Below are 20,083 nucleotides of genomic sequence, written 5' to 3'. Positions count from 1 at the left end.
GGGAGGAGATAAGTTCAAGTGACTGATTAATGCTTATAGGTTCGAATTTCAACCAGCCTAATCATGAAGCTACTGTGGCTGAGTAGTTAAGGCACAGATCTTGTAAACCTGAGGTCCTGGGTTCAATTCCCAGACAGGGTCACTTTTTCTACCTGTCTCCTTTATTATTTGCGACAGCAAACCTGGTGAAAAATTATGTTTGTTGTATTTAATTCCTGTTGATCATGCCATTGTTTTTCCATGTCATATTTCCTCTACAGGGAAGATGGCAATTTATTTCTCTCATTTATGGCCCTAGCTACTATGGGATATTTGTGATGAGGAGATAAGTTTTAAGTGACTGCTTATAGGTTCGATTTTCAACTAGCCTTATCATAAAGCTCCCATGGCCAAGTGGTATACACAGGTCTCGTAAACCGAGATCCTGGGTTCTTTTCCCAGAGGGAGTCACTTTTTCTATTTGTCTCCTTTATTATTTGCGCCAGCAAACCTGGTGAAAAATTATGTTTGTTGTATTTTATATGTTGTCAAGTAAAAGATAATAATTGACAAGTGTTTTTCGCTCACCTGGAACGTTTTCACTAGTCCGACTAGCGCCTTCAGCAGATGGTGATGCTGTGATGATATCGTAGCAACCTATGATATCATTCTGTCAATCATATGACGTCATCAGGGAGAGATATCCCGAATGTAGACAAGATATCATCACAGCATCACCATTTGCTGAAGACTCTAGTCGGACTAGTGAAAACGTTCCAGGTGAGCGAAAAATAGTGTAGTGTTGATTGTTAAAACTTTAATTCATTTTATCTATCACTACGTATGAATATCCACTCATATATGTCCTATTTGTGTTTCATTTTACAGAGCACCTAAACATCATTCTCTTCAAATTAGCCCAGCAATACCACTCAGCTCTATCTAAAGTAGATCTTGCCGGGTATACTGGAGCTACAGGTAGCTGTACCACAGGGGACCAGTCATCATCTACTAGTGGGTCACCTGCCTGTGAACATGGTGCCCCTACAAAGATGGTGTGTGTCAAGAAAGAGGGGCCTAACAAAGGCAGGTTCTTCTATGTTTGTAGTTCACCAAGAGGTAACCAGTGTAAGGTATGTATTGAGCTTTTTCATTTAAAATTCACACTGCCACTTTAACTAAAGTCTTCCACTGAGGGAGTATGAGATTCAAATAGAATAGACAATTGGGTAACTCCCGTTTGAAATACTCACTCCTGTTGTGGAAAATATAGGTAAAGCCATAATACAGGGGGAGTATGGGGTTCAAAATGATTAACTTTGACCAATTACATTTGAAAAACATACTCCCTCTGTGGAACATATTTCCAAAATCTTCCACAGGGGTAGTGTATAGTCAAATGCAGCAAACCTTTGACGAGCGCGACTACTGTGATGTTGCAAATTCGGATCTAACAACGCGTACGGCGCACAGTTCATTCATAAATTTCCACTCGGCAACAGCAGATCGCCTCAGCAGCCAATCAGAGACAAGTGCGTCCAACGCAGTAAATACGCGATGTAAACTTCATATATGTACGGATTACTGACTACAGATTAAGGGCCCCTACAGACACGGAGTATTCGACATATAATATTTGATGTAACATATCTATGTTATTTAATCTAGTCCCATTCTATTTTCAGTAATGTTTAAGTTCTAATGAATGTTTGATGACGTTTAACATTACTGGAAATAGAATGGGACTAGATTAAATAACATAGATATGTGTTACATCAAATATTTTACATCAAATAAAAAGTCTGTAGGGTCACCTAATCTGATTTTTCCTTCAGTAATATCAATAACCAAGGCCACTGGGTTACAGCTGCTATAGGTGTTTAGATTTGTTGATTTCTTATATTGGTAGATCAATCAATCAATCAATCAATCAGTTACATTTATGTCATCGCGCCAAAATCATTTCAAAATGTTCAACGGCGCTCATTAGCTCAAAAACTACTGCTGATAAGCATCCTGAAATAGGTGGCTATTCAGAAGCTTCTTAAACTGTTCAAATGTACTTAGCAAATCTGATAAAGTTTCACATTTAATAAGAAAGAAATTAAGAAATTTGTACAATTGTCTTCCTAACAGTTCTTCATGTGGGCAGACAAACACAAACCCCAATCCAGTAATGCCAGCAACCAATTAGGCAACAGTAACCAATCCAACTGTCGGGGCTTGGTTTTATCAGATCCCGGTAGTATCACCTCATATTTCAAAAGCCATCATGTTTCTTTGTACTGCCAGTGTGAACTATTGAAGAAGTCTATGAATAGCTATAATTCCTTGCCTGGTGTGCCAGTAAGTAATAAACCAGTAACCAGGGGTGTGATTTGTATGGATTTTTCCAGATTTTCCAGATTTTTTGTGACCAAAATTTACGCAATTTTGTTGATTTTCAGCCTGTTTTAGGATATTTTTGCCCGATTTCACACTGTTTTTCTGGATTTTTTACTATTTTCTGGATATTTCACAAGCTTTGAATCACATCCCTGTAAACCATTCCCATAAAACCAGCAACGTTACTTTTTGTGAGATTTTGATAAAGCTGTAAAGATTTAAATGACACTTTTTGTTTTTGTGCCATGTATTTGAAGATATTGTACAATTTATCAAGGATACTTTAGATATTATTCATTAACTCTTAGATAGTGAGAATCAATCAGAGGAAATGTTAGACAAATGTTATTAATTATTCAAGGTCAGCCACGAAAGTATAGACCACTTGACATGTGACGTCATTGCCCGGCAGTATGCGCACAAATTATTGCAATTTCCATTGTTTTTTGCCCTGCAGTGTGCGTACGCATCGTAGTTTGCTAGGGCATGTGCATTTTAAATCGCCCACCACATTTCATATAGTACAAGAAAGCCATTGAACAGTGTAGCGGTTCGTTCAAGCATATCCATAGACCAGTCCCTCGCCTTTGTTGATAAATAATAATGTCTATACTTTGTTGGAATGGAAAGGCAAAGAGTGCAGTATTTCTCTTGTATTGGTTGCTAAGTTAACATAATTGCATTATTTATTCCTGGTAGGCATGGGTTAGGAAGTATAAACAGCATCAGCATCAGGATAGTGGCAAGAAAAAACTCTACTTGAAGCTTTCACACAAAGGACCATCTTCTACTTATGCAAAAGGTAAGACATTCATTCATATCATTATGCTGGCGTACATAGTAACATTTTAAAAGAACAGCCGTTTCAGAGCCACCAACAATTTTTACATTAATTAACAGATAGGTGAGGTCGTTTGTTCACTGTTCACAAGGGACAGTCTTCAGTGAATGGCTCTTTTCAGAGTCATCGGTAGGCAAGGGACGGCCTACATGTCTCATACTTGGGTACTTTGTCCTGAAGAAGTCGGAGCTACTCCTGACGAAAGCTTGACAGTTCTAACTTATCCAATGGTGAACCTGCTAAGAACTTACTACCGTATTCGTTCCATTAACTGCCCATGTCCCTATAGTGCTCACCAGTGACTTTATAACAAGAAAACTGATATTAGTTTATTAACTGCCCATACAAATCTGAATCATGGTCTAAAACATGACATAGTGATGATGATAAATGAATATTTTGGGCCTTTTTTACGTCTTGTTGGCCTAAACAATGTAAAAAGGTAAGCGCCCACCCAAAAATTATTTTTGGGCAGTTACGGTAATTGTTATAAGCTCCTGTTGCAAAAGCCTCTCCCACAATTCAGAAATGCACTCTTTTATTTTTGCAGACGACTTATGGGTGATTTCATCTGAGATGACATTTGAACCCAGCTGCACATTTCTAGCTAAGAGCATCTACCATGGACCTTCATCAGACAATCAGATTGAGATAGAACCAGTGTCTGGATACTCGCCATCCAATTGGTCTTCTTCTGGTATGTGTATTATGAGAACTACCGGCCGATTGGTCAAAAAGATGTTTTCATTATCAGTTGGACCAATCAGCAACATTGTTTGAATAATTTCACCACATGCAAAAATTGGGATGAATTGTTTGCAAAGCTCCATTCTGATTGGTGATTAAAGTGAAGATATCATGTAATTGACCAATCAGAGGCAATGTTACATCAGCAGGACAATCAGATTGAGATAGAACCAGTGTCTGGATACTCACCATCCAACTGGTCTTCTTCTGGTATGTGTATTTATGACAGTGCAGTTGCATCGAATTTAACCCCATGAGAACTACCCGCCGATTGGTCAAAAAGAAGTTTTCATTACCAATTGGACCAATCAGCAACATTGTTTGAATAATTTCACCACACGCAAAAATTGGGGTGAATTATTTGCAAAGCTCCATTCTGATTGGTGATTAAAGTGAAGATATCATGTAATTGACCAATCAGAGGCAATGTTACATCGGCAGGTAGTGCTCAGGGGGTTAAACAAATTTCAGGTGCCATGAGAAGATTTACTATTGACCATATCCACCACTTGATATCCACACTAAAGAATAGAAAGTTTTCAGAGAATTTCCATGAAAGTTACTTAGCTTTATGTAGTGCTTCATAATTATTTATTAATCTCCAATCTCCTCTAAAAATCCCCAAACTTACTGCTTTTCCATCAAAGGTGCAGTGTGAAAGGTCCAAAATAATGGCAGTAAATATGGTATTTCATTTGATATCAATATATGATCATGATGATTATCATTAATGAAAACACTGTAGACTACCAGTATTACACTGTATAAATGTCATTCCATAAGGAATTAGTCACATTTATAAGACATATTTACATGTTCTTTTTGCATGAATGCTGGAAATTAATGGACAACATTTTATAGTAGGCTATACGTACAAGTTTAAAGAATTTGATTTTCCAAATATATCAGGTCATCTTTAACAACTCATCTTTGAATTTGTGTTGTAGTGATGGTACATGGATTACATGTAGGCAATGCAAGCAATGAGTTAACCTGTATCAGCAATATTCAGGAGCACATCAATACAAGAACACTACCAATCATACCATATATCCTTAATGGGTAAGTACCATATGGGCTATTTGTGTTGTAGTGATGGTACATGGATTACATGTAGGCAATGCAAGCAATGAGTTAACCTGTATCAGCAATATTCAGGAGCACATCAATACAAGAACACTACCAATCATATCATATATCCTTAATGGGTAAGTGCCTTATGGGCTATTTGTGTTGTAGTGATGGTACATGGATTACATGTAGGCAATGCTAGCAATGAGTTAACCTGTATCAGCAATATTCAGGAGCACATACAAGGACACTACCAATTATACCATATATCCTTAATGGGTAAGTGCCTTATGGGCTATTTGTGTTGTAGTGATGGTACATGGATTACATGTAGGCAATGCAAGCAATGAGTTAACCTGTATCAGCAATATTCAGGAGCACATCAATACAAGAACACTACCAATTATACCATATATCCTTAATGGGTAAGTGCCTTATGGGCTATTTGTGTTGTAGTGATGGTACATGGATTACATGTAGGCAATGCAAGCAACGAGTTAACCTGTATCAGCAATATTCAGGAGCACATCAATACAAGAACACTACCAATTATACCATATATCCTTAATGGGTAAGTACCTGATGGGCTATTTGTGTTGTAGTGATGGTACATGGATTACATGTAGGCAATGCAAGCAATGAGTTAACCTGTATCAGCAATATTCAGGAGCACATCAATACAAGAACACTACCGATTATACCATATATCCTTAATGGGTGAGTACCTTATGGGCTATTTGTGTTGTAGTGATGGTACATGGATTACATGTAGGCAATGCAAGCAATGAGTTAACCTGTATCAGCAATATTCAGGAGCACATCAATACAAGAACACTACCAATCATACCATATATCCTTAATGGGTAAGTACCATATGGGCTATTTGTGTTGTAGTGATGGTACATGGATTACATGTAGGCAATGCAAGCAATGAGTTAACCTGTATCAGCAATATTCAGGAGCACATCAATACAAGAACACTACCAATCATACCATATATCCTTAATGGGTAAGTACCATATGGGCTATTTGTGTTGTAGTGATGGTACATGGATTACATGTAGGCAATGCGAGCAATGAGTTAACCTGTATCAGCAATATTCAGGAGCACATCAATACAAAAACACTACCAATTATACCATATATCCTTAATGGGTGAGTACCTTATGGGCTATTTGTGTTGTAGTGATGGTACATGGATTACATGTAGGCAATGCAAGCAATGAGTTAACCTGTATCAGCAATATTCAGGAGCACATCAATACAAGAACACTACCAATCATACCATATATCCTTACTGGGTAAGTACCTTATTGGCTATTTGTGTTGTAGTGATGGTACATGGATTACATGTAGGCAATGCAAGCAATGAGTTAACCTGTATCAGCAATATTCAGGAGCACATCAATACAAGAACACTACCAATTATACCATATATCCTTAATGGGTAAGTACCTTATGGGCTATTTGTGTTGTAGTGATGGTACATGGATTACATGTAGGCAATGCAAGCAATGAGTTAACCTGTATCAGCAATATTAAGGAGCACATCAATACAAGAACACTACCCATCATACCATATATCCTTAATGGGTAAGTGCCTTATGGGCTATTTGTGTTGTAGTGATGGTACATGGATTACATGTATGCAATGCAAGCAATGAGTTAACCTGTATCAGCAATATTCAGGAGCACATCAATACAAGAACACTACCAATTATACCATATATTCTTAATGGGTAAGTACCTGATGGGCTATTTGTGTTGTAGTGATGGTACATGGATTACATGTAGGCAATGCTAGCAATGAGTTAACCTGTATCAGCAATATTCAGGAGCACATCAATACAAGGACACTACCAATTATACCATATATCCTGAATGGGTAAGTACCTTATGGGCTATTTGTGTTGTAGTGATGGTACATGGATTACATGTAGGCAATGCAAGCAATGAGTTAACATGTATCAGCAATATTCAGGAGCACATCAATACAAGAACACTACCAATTATACCATATATCCTTAATGGGTAAGTACCTGATGGGCTATTTGTGTTGTAGTGATGGTACATGGATTACATGTAGGCAATGCAAGCAATGAGTTAACCTGTATCAGCAATATTCAGGAGCACATCAATACAAGGACACTACCAATTATACCATATATTCTTAATGGGTAAGTACCTTATGGGCTATTTGTCTTGTAGTGATGGTACATGGATTACATGTAGGCAATGCAAGCAATGAGTTAACCTGTATCAGCAATATTCAGGAGCACATCAATACAAGAACACTACCAATCATACCATATATCCTTAATGGGTAAGTACCTTATGGGCTATTTGTGTTGTAGTGATGGTACATGGATTACATGTAGGCAATGCAAGCAATGAGTTAACCTGTATCAGCAATATTCAGGAGCACATCAATACAAGAACACTACCAATCATACCATATATCCTTAATGGGTGAGTACCATATATGGGCTATTCCAGTTGAAATCCATACACCCTCTATGGCAGACATGACCATAATGTCCCACACAGGGAGTGTAGATTGCAAATGGGTTACCTGAATAGGTGACTCCATTTATAATCTACATCCCTATGTGGGAGATTTGATAAAGCCATGTCTTCCATTAGCCTTTTCGAGGTACAGTGTATGGCATGCACAAAAGGAGGGCAGTCTTCAATCTGGGTAAAACCCCACAAATATCTCAAAAAGGCTAATAGCCCGGTGTATGGATTTTAAGAGGAATAGCCCTATGCAGTATTTCTGTGAATATTTTCTGTTCCAGCTACGGTGACACCTTATCATAAAGTGACACCTATGAAGACAAATAAGTCTATATGGGTTGAGGGGTATTACACCCTGCCCAATTTTGTGCCTATTTTTGCATTTTGCTCAAAAATTATAGCGCATTGGTGACAAGTAAGATATTTGTATTATAGGGGCAATGACTACAACTACTGCACTGGAAATTTTATTTCAATACATACAACAGTTGTGGAGTTACAGTAAAAAATGAGGGAAAACCAATATTTGATCAATAAATCAATAACCACTTACCTTGAGTTGTTGAATTTTCAGTGCAGTAGTTGTAGTCTTTGCCACTATAATATACATATCTTACTTGTGACCAATGCGCTATAATTTTTGAGATAGAATGCAAAAGTAGGCACAAAATTGGCCAGGAGTGTAGTACCCCCTTAAGGACAAATGTGACAGAAGTATAAGAGTTGAATCAGTGGGTGGAATCAGTGGGTGGTTGAACCTGGGACCTCCGATTACAGTTGGAAATGTTTGCATTGACCATCTTTGCACAAAGGGTGATTTAAATGGTAGTTTACTTCCTGAAATGAGATATGATATCTGTACTTTAATTAGCATTGGGTTAGATCTTATACTTACCTTAACGTTTTTGACAATATGTACTAACAATTTTCACCAATAAAAGCGTGTGTTGTAGGCTCCAGCTACTAATGTAAAGTGTACTAACACTGGAACCTACTCGACAATCTCATTACCAGTGACGTGACATGAAGAATATTTGTTTGTTTGTTTGTTTGTTTACCCAGGTTGGTCCGTGAGGGACACATGCTAATCCATGGGAAATCCATGGACCGTATCTTAATTAATTCAATGAAGGCTGTATTAACCGATTAAATTCCAAATCCTTCAGTAAACGTTCCAAATGAGATCTACTCGCACAAAAAAAAGGACCCTCTACTTTTGCCCAATCAAGCTTCATTTACGTTACATTTATTTGCAATGATGTGCATATGTGATGCGATCAAGCAAAATCAGTCGGAACTCGGAAATATTGATTTTGAGATATAACCTTACAAAGGAAATATTTCCTTTTGTTTCCTGTTGTTTTGGAAACTCTTTAATTGCTCATATCTTTGGAACTGGTTGTTCAATTTCAATGGGTTTTCTGCAAAATCCAGATTTGTAAATGCTTTTTACTATTGTATAAGAAACTGAAAATTTAATATTTCCGAGTTGCGACTGATTTTGCTTGATCGCATCACATATATATTTTACATTACATGCTTCACTGATATTTACCAACACTTTCCAAAAGTGTGCTATCAAGTATCTCAGGCCAGTCTGGATCTGATATATAATCCTTATAGCTCTAAAATCTTCATGTGATATGTGATTCCTTGTTTTCACAGAAATGAGCATGAAGATCCAGAGACAATATCTAGCACACAAGCAGGTGGGTTTCGACCTCCGTGTTTCAACCAAACATCAGCCAGAACGCTTAATTGTTCACAGCAACAAGTGGTATGTACAGTTTCAAACTTGTTTCATATATCATTTTCTGCCGATTTGCCAAGTCCTAAAGCACAAATAACCTTATTAATTGGTAATTAATTAAATTTGACGTATGGTATGCGCCCCTATATAGATTCTTTAAGAAAGCACAAGTTTCTGTTTTTACATGGTGACATATGTACCATCCGTCAGTATTAGGCCAATGGAATTTGATTTCATGTTCACATCAACCGCCCGTCTCAAAATAAAGGATGTGTGGAAAAATTCAATATTTCCAATTTCATTATGAATTCGCTACATCTCTGCTCCAACATTGGTCGGTCAAGGAAGGAAGGATTTTGAAATCCAACAAAATGTATATCACCTGTAAGGAAAAAAATAGTGCGCTACGCAAGGCACAATGCCTAGACGTTGACCCATAAGCCTCAGCACACTTTACAGGTTGCCGCTGACCAATACGGCCCACATCATTCCATAAATCATTCAGGGACTCTGCTACTTCAAGAGCGCACACCCTAGACATTCCACAATAACCTTTTGCAACCAAGATCAGCTCCCTGAGTTTCATACGGGTTACAACAAGACAATTAGCAGTAAGTTCCTTGTCCAGGGGAATTTCAAGCTAACACAATTTTTTCCATGTGAGCGTACTAAGCACTGCCAGGGTTTGAACCTGCAACCTCTCGCACCATAGTCAAATGTCTTATCGATTGAGCTAACTTGACTGCTATTTGAGTGTGTTGCAAATATATTTTCATTGGCATTTTTGCTCAAAAATATACATTTTCTTTGTAAATTTCTTGCAAATAAAAAAAGAAATTAAATGATCCCCAAACCCTAAATGTCACAGAGCCTATCGAAAGAAATATTTGTTTATGCTGTTAACCAATTTTGTATAGTTCATCTAAACTTTTACAAAGTGTTTCACACAACAGCTCTGTAGAGACATGCCTGGAGCCAAGTTAAAGCTTCCAAAGTGCCTTTGCCCTCATAAGATCCCATACCGCATAGTTTTGACCTCCTAATAATCTCTTGGAAATTAAAGCAATACAGCGATGCCCTTAATTTTTGCACAATTTTAATACCAAATGGTTTACTCTGAATATCCTGTGAAGAACTAATCCTGAAGTGCTTTTTAATAGCAGTAAAATGTATTCTTATATATGTAATGAAATATTTGCACTAATTTATGTGTTAATCGCACAATTCTTCTAAAAAATGCTTTTAAAACATATTTTTGGGAAATTGGAAAAAATAAATAAACTGGTGGATTTCTCAGTGACAAATGCACACTGCAAAACTACAGGCTGTATCAAAATGTTTGGTACTCATCAGTTTTGATGTTTACTGACAAGCCTACTTCTTCAATTATGTAAAATTGCATCCTCTTGAAATGCCCAGGATTGTAGATTTATGACCTTATAAGATTCATCTATGATAAGGCCAAACAAAATAAAAGGTTCGTCTCAAAGCTTGCGCTCGCATTTGTAAAATCGTGTGATTTGAAAAAAAAAAGAAATGCGGATATTTTTTTTATTTAGAAAAAAGAAAAATTTTTTTAGAAAATCAGATTTTTTTTCTCAAAATACCATAAAAATACATATACCACTCGTGAGCTTTGAGACGAACATTTTATTTTTTTGGCCTAATTAAGGTAGCTCCATGTTGCATTTTGAGGTGATAGTCTTTTCCATAATCATGCACTGGAAACTGATGGGTACCAATCATTTTGATACAGTCTGTAATACCGCAGCAGCCTGCTTAGAGACACCTTTTTTGTTGTTTTTATCTATAGATACATTTGGCAGAGGAGATGATCCTCAAGTTTGGATTGAATCCAGATCAAGGTGAAGCAGTGCACAGAGTAGCCGCTATGTTTAGTAATGATGCAGATGATAAGCCAATTACACTTATACATGGTAAGATGAATGGAACAATGCGTCCCATGTACCGTGCTTGTAATATGTACGCACACATCATAGTATTTCTGTGTAGCTATTCAGTAATGGCCAGCTCACTTCAATTGCAAGTAAGGCTTTTTATGTGCTAAATAATACTAAAAAATGATGTTTATAAATTAGGTCAATAAATGGATATAAGATTTTGATGACGTTGAAATGGCAAACATCATTGTACTTGCAGTGTTAGCTACCCCTACTGGGACATGCATTGTTATGCAAAATATAAAACAACCTACCCAGGGGCATGGCCAGCTTTCATGGTGGGGGGCAAAATTAATGTTTTGTCCTGTTTTTGGTAGGGGAGGGGAAAAAGACGAAAAATGTTTTGGAGAGACCGTAAAGTCTTCCTAGCTGCTTCAAAAAAGGGACTGGGAGTGGACAATGTGTGTGTAGTGCACATAAATTTGGGATTATACTCTATTTTGGCCCATGATCAAGATCATGAATTTTTGGAGTGAAACAGGTCTCACAGAAATTGCATTATGCAAATTCCTTCTCCTTTTCTTCTTTTACCTCCTTTCCCCTTTTCATTGCCTTCTCGATTTTTTCTTTTTGATTTTTTGCCATCATACATGGCCATTGACACTGATCTTTTCTGAAAGTAGCAGTGGACTTAGTTGATACTTGAAAGTTTACAATCCGGAAAGGTATAATGTTGTGAAAATGGTTGATGTCATAGAATTACAGTGTCCAGTAAATTGTATTTTAAAATTTCATGACTTGCGACCTGAATAGCAAATTGGATTTAAAGTACTATATTACTGCGGACATGATTGTGCTGTAATGTTACAAGTAGTGCACAAATACGGGAGATAATTTTCATGCATTGTGATCATTCAAAAGAGTTGCAATCAAGAGGAAAAATTAGCAAAGTGATCATGATTCATAATTTTCTGGAATTTGAATGTATTGGGCTATTCCATTTAAAATCCACACTACCTCTGTGGAAGATTTTGCTAATGTCTTCCACAGAGGGAGTATGAGTTTTGAATAGAAAAGACAATTGGGTAACTTCTATTTGAAATACTTACTCCATTTGTGGAAGATATAAGTAAAAACATAATACAGGGTTTCAAAATAAGTAACCCTGATCAATTAAATTTGAAAAACATACTCCCTCTATGGAAGATGTTTCCAAAATCTTCCACAGGGGTAGTGTGGATTTCAACTGGAATAACCCATTGTGGTTCTTATCAGGTATTATGTCATTGCCTTTGTTCCATTGTAGTTATTTTCAAAGCCAAGGAGAGATTTCTGCTTTAACAGCTGTTGTAGTATTCTTCCTCATACAACCCTATATTTACATATTAATTCAATCATACTGAGAAAAATACATCTAAATTACTTCATCATCATTAGGCCTAAAAAAAATTGTTTGATTTGCGTAACATAAAAAAAAATTAGGGTAGGTCGGTTGGCAATTTTTTTTACACATTTTAAGCTGTAAATTGCTTATGATATTAGGCCTTGGAACTTTTTTTTTCTTCTTTTTTTTAAAAATTTTAATATTTTTTTAAATTTTTGTTAATATTTTGCAATAAAATCAGAAAAAAAGTCTAGGGTCTGGCCTATTTTTAAGGTCGGCCGGGTTACGCCAATCAAACAATTTTATTAGGTCTTGCTGTTATGTATCATACTATTGGTAAATTTGTTTTACAAGTCTAATAATTAAATTACTTGTTGTGCACTGCAGGTGTGTTTGGAGCTGGTAAGAGTTTCCTGTTAGCTGTCACCGTCCTGTTTCTCATACAACTATTTGAACTGAGTGATAAGAATAATGAAGACGCTGGAACAGATGGTAGCCATAGTGAATGGAAGCTATTGATAGCATCAACTACAAATGTTGCTGTGGACAGAATATTACTAGGGTAATTTTATTGTTATTATACTATTCGGCGAAGTCCTTTTGCACTCTGCTGTTTGACGCTGTTTACAGCCTAATCACGGAAGTGGGATTCTGATACGTTAATTGAATCACGTCATCATCACATCAGTACCTCATTTGCTGAACAAGCTGGGTAGTATTATGTGACCTGGTTATTTTTATGTGATAATCAGGAAGAGCGTTCGACAGTGCAAAAGGACCTTGCCAAATAGTAAAGTAGACATGTGTATGATAGTTTTCATAATGTTTCTTTAATATTGAAAGTATTGATGTTTATAGTGGATGGAAGAATGCTGCCTTTTACATTTTTATAGCCATTATGTAAGACCTTGGACATGCAGTTGAACATCTTGGAGACCAAAAGATGGGCGTAACTTGCCATCTAACCTCATGATACTCAGTATCACTTAATTATTATTATAAATCAATCCTACAACACTGTCAATATGCAAATCCTAAGAGACAAATTTAGTACTATGGATATCATGGAGGGCGAGTTAGCGCAGCGGTAGTTCCCTCGCTTTGCACCACTGAGGTCCCGGTTCAAGCCCCAGCGCCCAAGGACTCATGTGCACTTGGTTTATCCCGATTCCATGCTCGCTCTCGAGGTTTTCTCCGGGATCTCCGGTTTCCTCCTGTATCGCAAAAAATCGGTGATTAGTTGTTTGGTTATCAAAACTTCCTTCACCCAATGGAATTTGGGGAGCTGCACAGATAATTGGTGGATGTTACAATCTAAATGCGGATAGGTGTGCGCTGTTCGGCAGCAACCTATCTGATGCGATCTGATTGTGATGATTCACCATTGCAGCGAAATTACAGCGCTTTGAGTCCTCTAAGATCTGGAGAAAGGCGCTTTATAAATCCAAAATTTTTAATTTATTTAAATTTTTAATTTATCACCTTTGGGTCCATATTTTTAACAATTATCTTTTCACTGCAGTAGTATATTATAATTCTGAAATTGCAATTTGTCAATGCAGTTTACAATTATCTTGTGTCTAATTATGCCTTTGCAATGGCTCTACCGTGTCTTGATTTCAAAGTAATATCATGACATAAGATAGATTATGTATTTACAAATTGAATTGTATCACTATAAAATGACTATTAATTCCTTTTATTGCTATTAGGTTATTGGAGTTGGGTTTTGAGGAGTTCATCAGAGTTGGTAGTGTAAGGAAGATCGCCAAGCCAGTATTACCATACAGGTATGCTTGTCTTATTGGTTTTCATTCATTAGATTATTTTCACTTAAAAATAACTTACCCATAGCGTCACATTTTGTGATCAATCTGATCTATCTCGTCTACTGTCAACAAATTTGAAATGTGAGGAGCACAATAAATCTGGTCCTAAAATAAACTTTCTGGCATTCATGATTGCAAAGAAGTTGCCACATGCACTCATAGCCTTGATCCCCGTTTTTTATTCATCAAAACTGAGATTTTAGTATCTAAAGAAAGGTCATATTTTTCTCATTACCCCAGTGAAATTTAATGCATGAAATAGGTATTGTTTAAATGGTGTGAACAAAAATGTACTGATTTGTGGTTACCACACCGGTATAGTGTATGTAATGTCCTATAGGGCATTGTTAGACGTTTCTGCTTTTCATATCAAAACCACTGCAGCAATGCAGCTCAAAATTTGGAAACAGATTATTTTAATGGTAGGCAACAATCTAAGATATAAAATAGAACATGAAAAATTGGACCACACCTCTTTAATAGTCTTGATTTGCAGATGACTGTAATAAACTCCTCAACAAAAGTTTGGAAAGTTTTTTCAAGCATCTGTATTTCAAATTATTTGTGACATATTCATATCGTGTTGCATATCAATGGATAGCTACAATACTTCCCTTTACAATGACACCCCATTTGAAACAATAACGTTTTTCACGGCTGCGTACACGCCTTGTGAATGTAATGGGGTCTCAAACAGAATTTGCCAAATTGAGCATTATTCTGTGTAGCAAGCTGCAATCCCATATCTTCACAATCTGGGACCTAATGCAATCCTCCAAGATGACACCGCTCGCCCCACATAGTCACAGTTGTCAACGACTGCCTACAGAATATGGGAGTACAGCCAAAATGGCCTGCCATCAGGCCAGACCTGGGGACCAGACCTCAACCCGATTGAACACTTGTAGGACCAGCTTGATTGTGCTGTATGTGCCAGAGAAGCCCATATGCAACCACATTAATTGACCTGCGACGAATCCTTGTTGAAGAATGAATTGCCATGCCACAGTAACGTGTAACCAGGTCGGTGAGCAGCATGAGGAGAAGGTGCCTGACTATTGTGGCTGCCTGTGGTTTTCCCACCCGCTATTGAGGTTAGTGGCTAGCATTGTTTGAGCACAGAATAATGGTCAATTTGGCAAATTCAGTTTGAGACCCCACTACATTCACAAGGCGTGTACTCAGAAAAATGTTATTGTTTCAAATGGGGTGTTATTGTAAAGGGGAGTATTGTAGCTATCCATTGATATGCAACACGATATGAATATGTCACAAATAATTTGAGATACAGATGCTTGAAAAAACTTTCCAAACTTTTGTTGAGGAGTTTTTTTTTTACTCATACAGTGTACACGCAGCAGACAAGGAGAAACAAGAGTTGAAAGAACTCCAGGAGATGCTAAAAACAGACTTGACTCCATGTGAGAAGCTGCTAGTGAGGAAAAGCATAGAGAGACATCGTCTGGGAAAGAACAAGGAACTGTTGTCTCAAGTCCGAGTGGTTGGGGTCACATGTGCAGCTTGTACATTTCCAAGTCTCAGTTGCCTTAAATTCCCTGTAAGTTGAGAAGTATACTGGCACTGCGCACAAAAAGTATCCGAACACTTAAAACAAAAGCTATATCTTAAAGACGCTAAATCTAAATATTATTGCAAAGTAAAGAAGTCGATATATGGAGAATTTTGTTCTGCATACTTTGATACCTTATTCGGCATGATGCGATTTTATACCACTAAGCTGTACTCATTTGAATGACAAATGGTGGAGTTTCAAAAGTGACACATTTAGACATTTCCTCCTTCAAATTGATTATCTGCTACCTTTTGTTACAGGTTCAATAAAGCCTGATGAATGAACGCTCAGTCCGCTGTGATCAATATCTGCATGCTTCGGGGGGAAAGTCAGTGCAAATTTTTGTCACTTTTGAAAAGCTTTGTGTTTTATTCAAATTGCTATAGGTTAGGAAAATAAAGTTGGATCATACCAAAGGAGGTATCAAAATATGCAGCACAAAATTCTCTATCAACTGCTTTATTTTGTTTTTAGTTTAGTGTCTTTATAAAAGAAATGGCTTTTGTTTTAGGTGTTTATACCATTATATTTACAGTGATATTGAAATAATACTGTTAATTGTCTTATATCTTTACGAAACCTACATTGAAATGACATTTTCCCCATTATTAATGCCACACATTACACAGATGCAAGCAGGTCCCCCACTGTAAAAATTGGACCAGCCAAATTTGCACGCTACAGAGCCTGAAAAATAAGATCCCTCGAATCACAAATTGACACACATATGGGAGCTGCAATGGGGTGCTAACGGCAACGCGGGGGGTCGCCGGGGTGCTAACGAACGCTTCGCCAGCACAAGCGTCCTACGCGATCAATAACGCGTATAGGGCGCATTCAAGTGCGCCGTATGCGACCGGTAGTTCCTGATACGCAATGACAGGGTCAATGGCTGCTTCCACACAGTAACATACTTCTGAACTTGCTGTCAGGGTCCTGATGCAAGAATAAAAGTTAAAAGGGGTGCTTATAGGGGGTGGGGCACTAATTGAATACGGTAGAAGGGCTCCATTGTTTGGTTTGTTCCTGTAGTAGACTTAAAACCAATCAAATTGAAGTAATAGTTTTATTTGTTTGTCTGCGTAATAAATTTCAGATTTACTCGGACATTCCATCAATATACTTCCAACAGGTTGTCCTTTTAGATGAGTGTAGTCAGATGACAGAGCCAGCATCATTACTTCCAATAGCAAGATTTGAATGTGAGAAACTTGTGCTTGTTGGGGATCCCAAACAGCTTGACCCAACAGTACAAGGATCGGAACCAGCTCACAATGCAAGCCTGGAACAAACACTATTTGACAGACTGTTGCTAATGGTAAGATTTGTAGTACTACAAATTTATTATAGCAACAGCAAAAATGGCAGCACTACAGGGACAGGTTCCATGTAGTGCCAACCTGTTGCGCAATTGGGCAAGCTGCTTTACCTCACTTGCCTCACCCCACCCAGGTGTAATGAGGAGCCTTTTAGGGGATATTTACAATCTATGTTTTAAAATCACCAACACTTATTTTATTTATTTATTTAAACCATGTGCTATTAAAACGCTCATGCTTCTATATTTATATATCAGTTCACTTTCTCAACCATTAAGGAGTAGCTGCATGGAGCCACATAATAGGGTCCCTTATTCACATGGCATTTAAAGAAGTTTAAAATCCCCAAACTAAGTAATATGAGAAGGCGATTGTAATCTCATAACATTCTGGCCATAAGCCTTTTCAAAATAATGTTACGATATTTAATGTTTAATATTGAACATAACATAACATGAAAACTATTTCATTTCTTTGTAGGGTTACAAACCAATTCTACTACGCACTCAATACAGATGTCATCCAAGAATTAGTGCCATCTCTAGTAGTCTATTCTATGATAAGCAACTCATAGATGGGGTGTCAGAAGAAGATAGACCAAAGTTAATAGTAAGTAAATTGGTGAATGTTTCAGTCATCCAGTTGTAGTAACATGAAATTTGGAATACTGAACTTACTATTTTTAGCAATGCTACGTTGCGTGTGATACCATTAGACTTCATCAGGCAACTGGCTGTGGATTGGTCATGTGTGATGGTATCACACGCAATGTAGCATTGCCAAACAAATGCAGTGTCAACATAACCAGAAATGACAATGACATAATTGTGTACTGTTCCCATTATATGATGTGTGTCAGTTTTAGGGTTGGGATGTTTAAATGGATGAGTGGTTAATCGACCGCAAGTGCACTATACTGCTTCAACCTAGAAGTACAAACCAAATCTGCTTTGTGTCACACACACTGCATGTTAAAAACATGATGCATAAAGAGCGTGGTGCGCTCGGCAAGTACAAATCACGTAGCAGTTGGCACGCCAAATAAGCATTTACACATGCATTGCACTGAAATAATTATTCTCATACCTCCAGTTTCCGAGGTCTATTTACTTTGTACTTCTGAGTTGACGGACTATATCTGTCTGAAAAAGTCACTAACCATTTAAACATAAACAACATTTGTATATATGTAACAATTAAGTCTGCTAAGCAAATTGATTAGCATAGTTGATTTGTATCATATTTTATGGACATTGAATATGCACATGCTGAAACTGTGGCATTACCAGTTCTACCTAACTACCATTCTTTTGTGGTGCCGATCTCAATGTCAGTGACATAAAACCCCAAACCAAGAATGCTAGGGGTACCATCAGGCACCGCCAGTGACATACCCCAACCAACTTAAACCATTTAAAAAACGTATGGCTCCTGGTCCAAGCCCAGGACATTGGTTTACAACCAATGAACTGTCTGGAATTTATGCACAAGTGATATAATAGAGTAAATAGCCCCAGATTCTAAATCATATTTTCCCACATCATTAGTGGCAAGCAATAGGAAAAATAATATTTATTCATCATCATGGGCGACTGCAAGCTTTCTCCAACTGTTGCGATCTTGAGCTAGCGAAACAATTTTGTTTGGCTGCAGTATGCCTTCAGTTTCTCCCAGGAGGTGCTAGACATACTGTAAGTACAGTGTGCGTGGCTGTCCCAGTTCCCTCTTCCTGTGTGGTGGAATATAGAGGGTGTATTCTTTCACAGGCCTGTCGTCTGCAAGATGCCGTATATGGCCAAGAAATTGTGAGTTGATGAGTCTTGATTCTGGCAACCAGTGGGTGGGGTGGTATTGGTCAGATTGCAGATTGTTTCATTTGGAATCCGATCCACACCTAACATGACTCTGTAGCAAGATGTTACGAATGTTAATTAATGCTTTCAAATAATTATTACCACTATCATTGTTGCAGGATGGATTTCCAACTTTGTGCATCTACAATGTATCAAACGGTCAAGAAGTGTGTGCATCGGATGGTAGCTTCTATAATGACCAAGAAGCCACATTGGTTGTATTTATGATAGAAACCTTACTGGTGTCAGAAATACAACCATCTGATATTGGAGTTATTACATTGTATAAAGCACAGATGAGAAAAATACACCAGATGCTTCTGTCAAGTGGGTAAGAATTAGAGAGATTAGATTTAACAAGTCTGGACTTAAAAAAGCACAGTGAGTAATGATATGGTTAAATCATTTTTCGCCAATTAAAAATTTGAAGCTGCGTCCAGATGAGCAGATTAATAATCATTTTGTCTACCCTATGCAAAAGACATTATTTACTCAAGTAAATGTAATCCCTGCATTCCAACACCAAATGACAAAAAATATGTGTAGCGGGCCAGAATGAGGCTGGTCCCACTTTAGTGAGGCTGTGTTGTGCTCTCTTTCCTAACTGGTTATAAAGTGACAGTTTATAATAAGCTGATTCCAGAAAAATACAGCACTATTTTTTTGGGATTAAAAAAATATTATCAAGTTCTGCCAATGAAACAGCTCAATCCTAATCATTAATTTAGTCCTAACTGGAGATTACTAATTTCTTGAAAAAAAACACCCTATCCTGTTTTTGGCCTTTATTTCCAAAAATTGGCCAAATATTAAAATTTGACCTTTATTGCTAATAAGTTAGGACTAACTAAAGGATTAGGATTTAGCTATGTTTCATTTGGCAAAACAGGATAATATTTTTTTAATCCCAAAAAATTAGTTCGGTATTTTTCTG

At 37.2% G+C, this 20,083-nt stretch overlaps 2 protein-coding genes across 2 annotated transcripts in view; one reads left to right on the top strand and one right to left on the bottom strand.

The window, feature by feature from the left end:
- LOC140171766 (F-box/LRR-repeat protein 4-like) overlaps positions 1-20,083 on the bottom strand; it is a 238,554-nt gene that overhangs the window by 173,382 nt on the left and 45,089 nt on the right. The gene's annotated exons all lie outside the window — the stretch shown is intronic.
- The window catches only part of LOC140170998 (5'-3' DNA helicase ZGRF1-like), a 53,338-nt gene that overhangs the window by 16,538 nt on the left and 16,717 nt on the right, over positions 1-20,083 (top strand). The window contains exons 8-22 of the mRNA XM_072194183.1: positions 868-1,112; positions 2,116-2,325; positions 3,064-3,166; positions 3,756-3,902; positions 4,900-5,014; positions 6,356-6,360; positions 7,378-7,492; positions 9,206-9,317; positions 11,104-11,227; positions 12,963-13,137; positions 14,288-14,365; positions 15,752-15,962; positions 17,110-17,295; positions 17,777-17,905; positions 19,269-19,480. Of these exons, the coding sequence (XP_072050284.1) occupies positions 868-1,112; positions 2,116-2,325; positions 3,064-3,166; positions 3,756-3,902; positions 4,900-5,014; positions 6,356-6,360; positions 7,378-7,492; positions 9,206-9,317; positions 11,104-11,227; positions 12,963-13,137; positions 14,288-14,365; positions 15,752-15,962; positions 17,110-17,295; positions 17,777-17,905; positions 19,269-19,480 (2,167 nt within the window). The remainder of the gene's footprint in view (positions 1-867; positions 1,113-2,115; positions 2,326-3,063; positions 3,167-3,755; positions 3,903-4,899; positions 5,015-6,355; positions 6,361-7,377; positions 7,493-9,205; positions 9,318-11,103; positions 11,228-12,962; positions 13,138-14,287; positions 14,366-15,751; positions 15,963-17,109; positions 17,296-17,776; positions 17,906-19,268; positions 19,481-20,083) is intronic.

This window comes from Amphiura filiformis, chromosome 15, assembly GCF_039555335.1.
Source record: "Amphiura filiformis chromosome 15, Afil_fr2py, whole genome shotgun sequence".
In the NCBI taxonomy this organism is placed as follows: domain Eukaryota; kingdom Metazoa; phylum Echinodermata; class Ophiuroidea; order Amphilepidida; family Amphiuridae; genus Amphiura; species Amphiura filiformis.
This window is presented reverse-complemented; position numbering and strand designations above follow the sequence as displayed.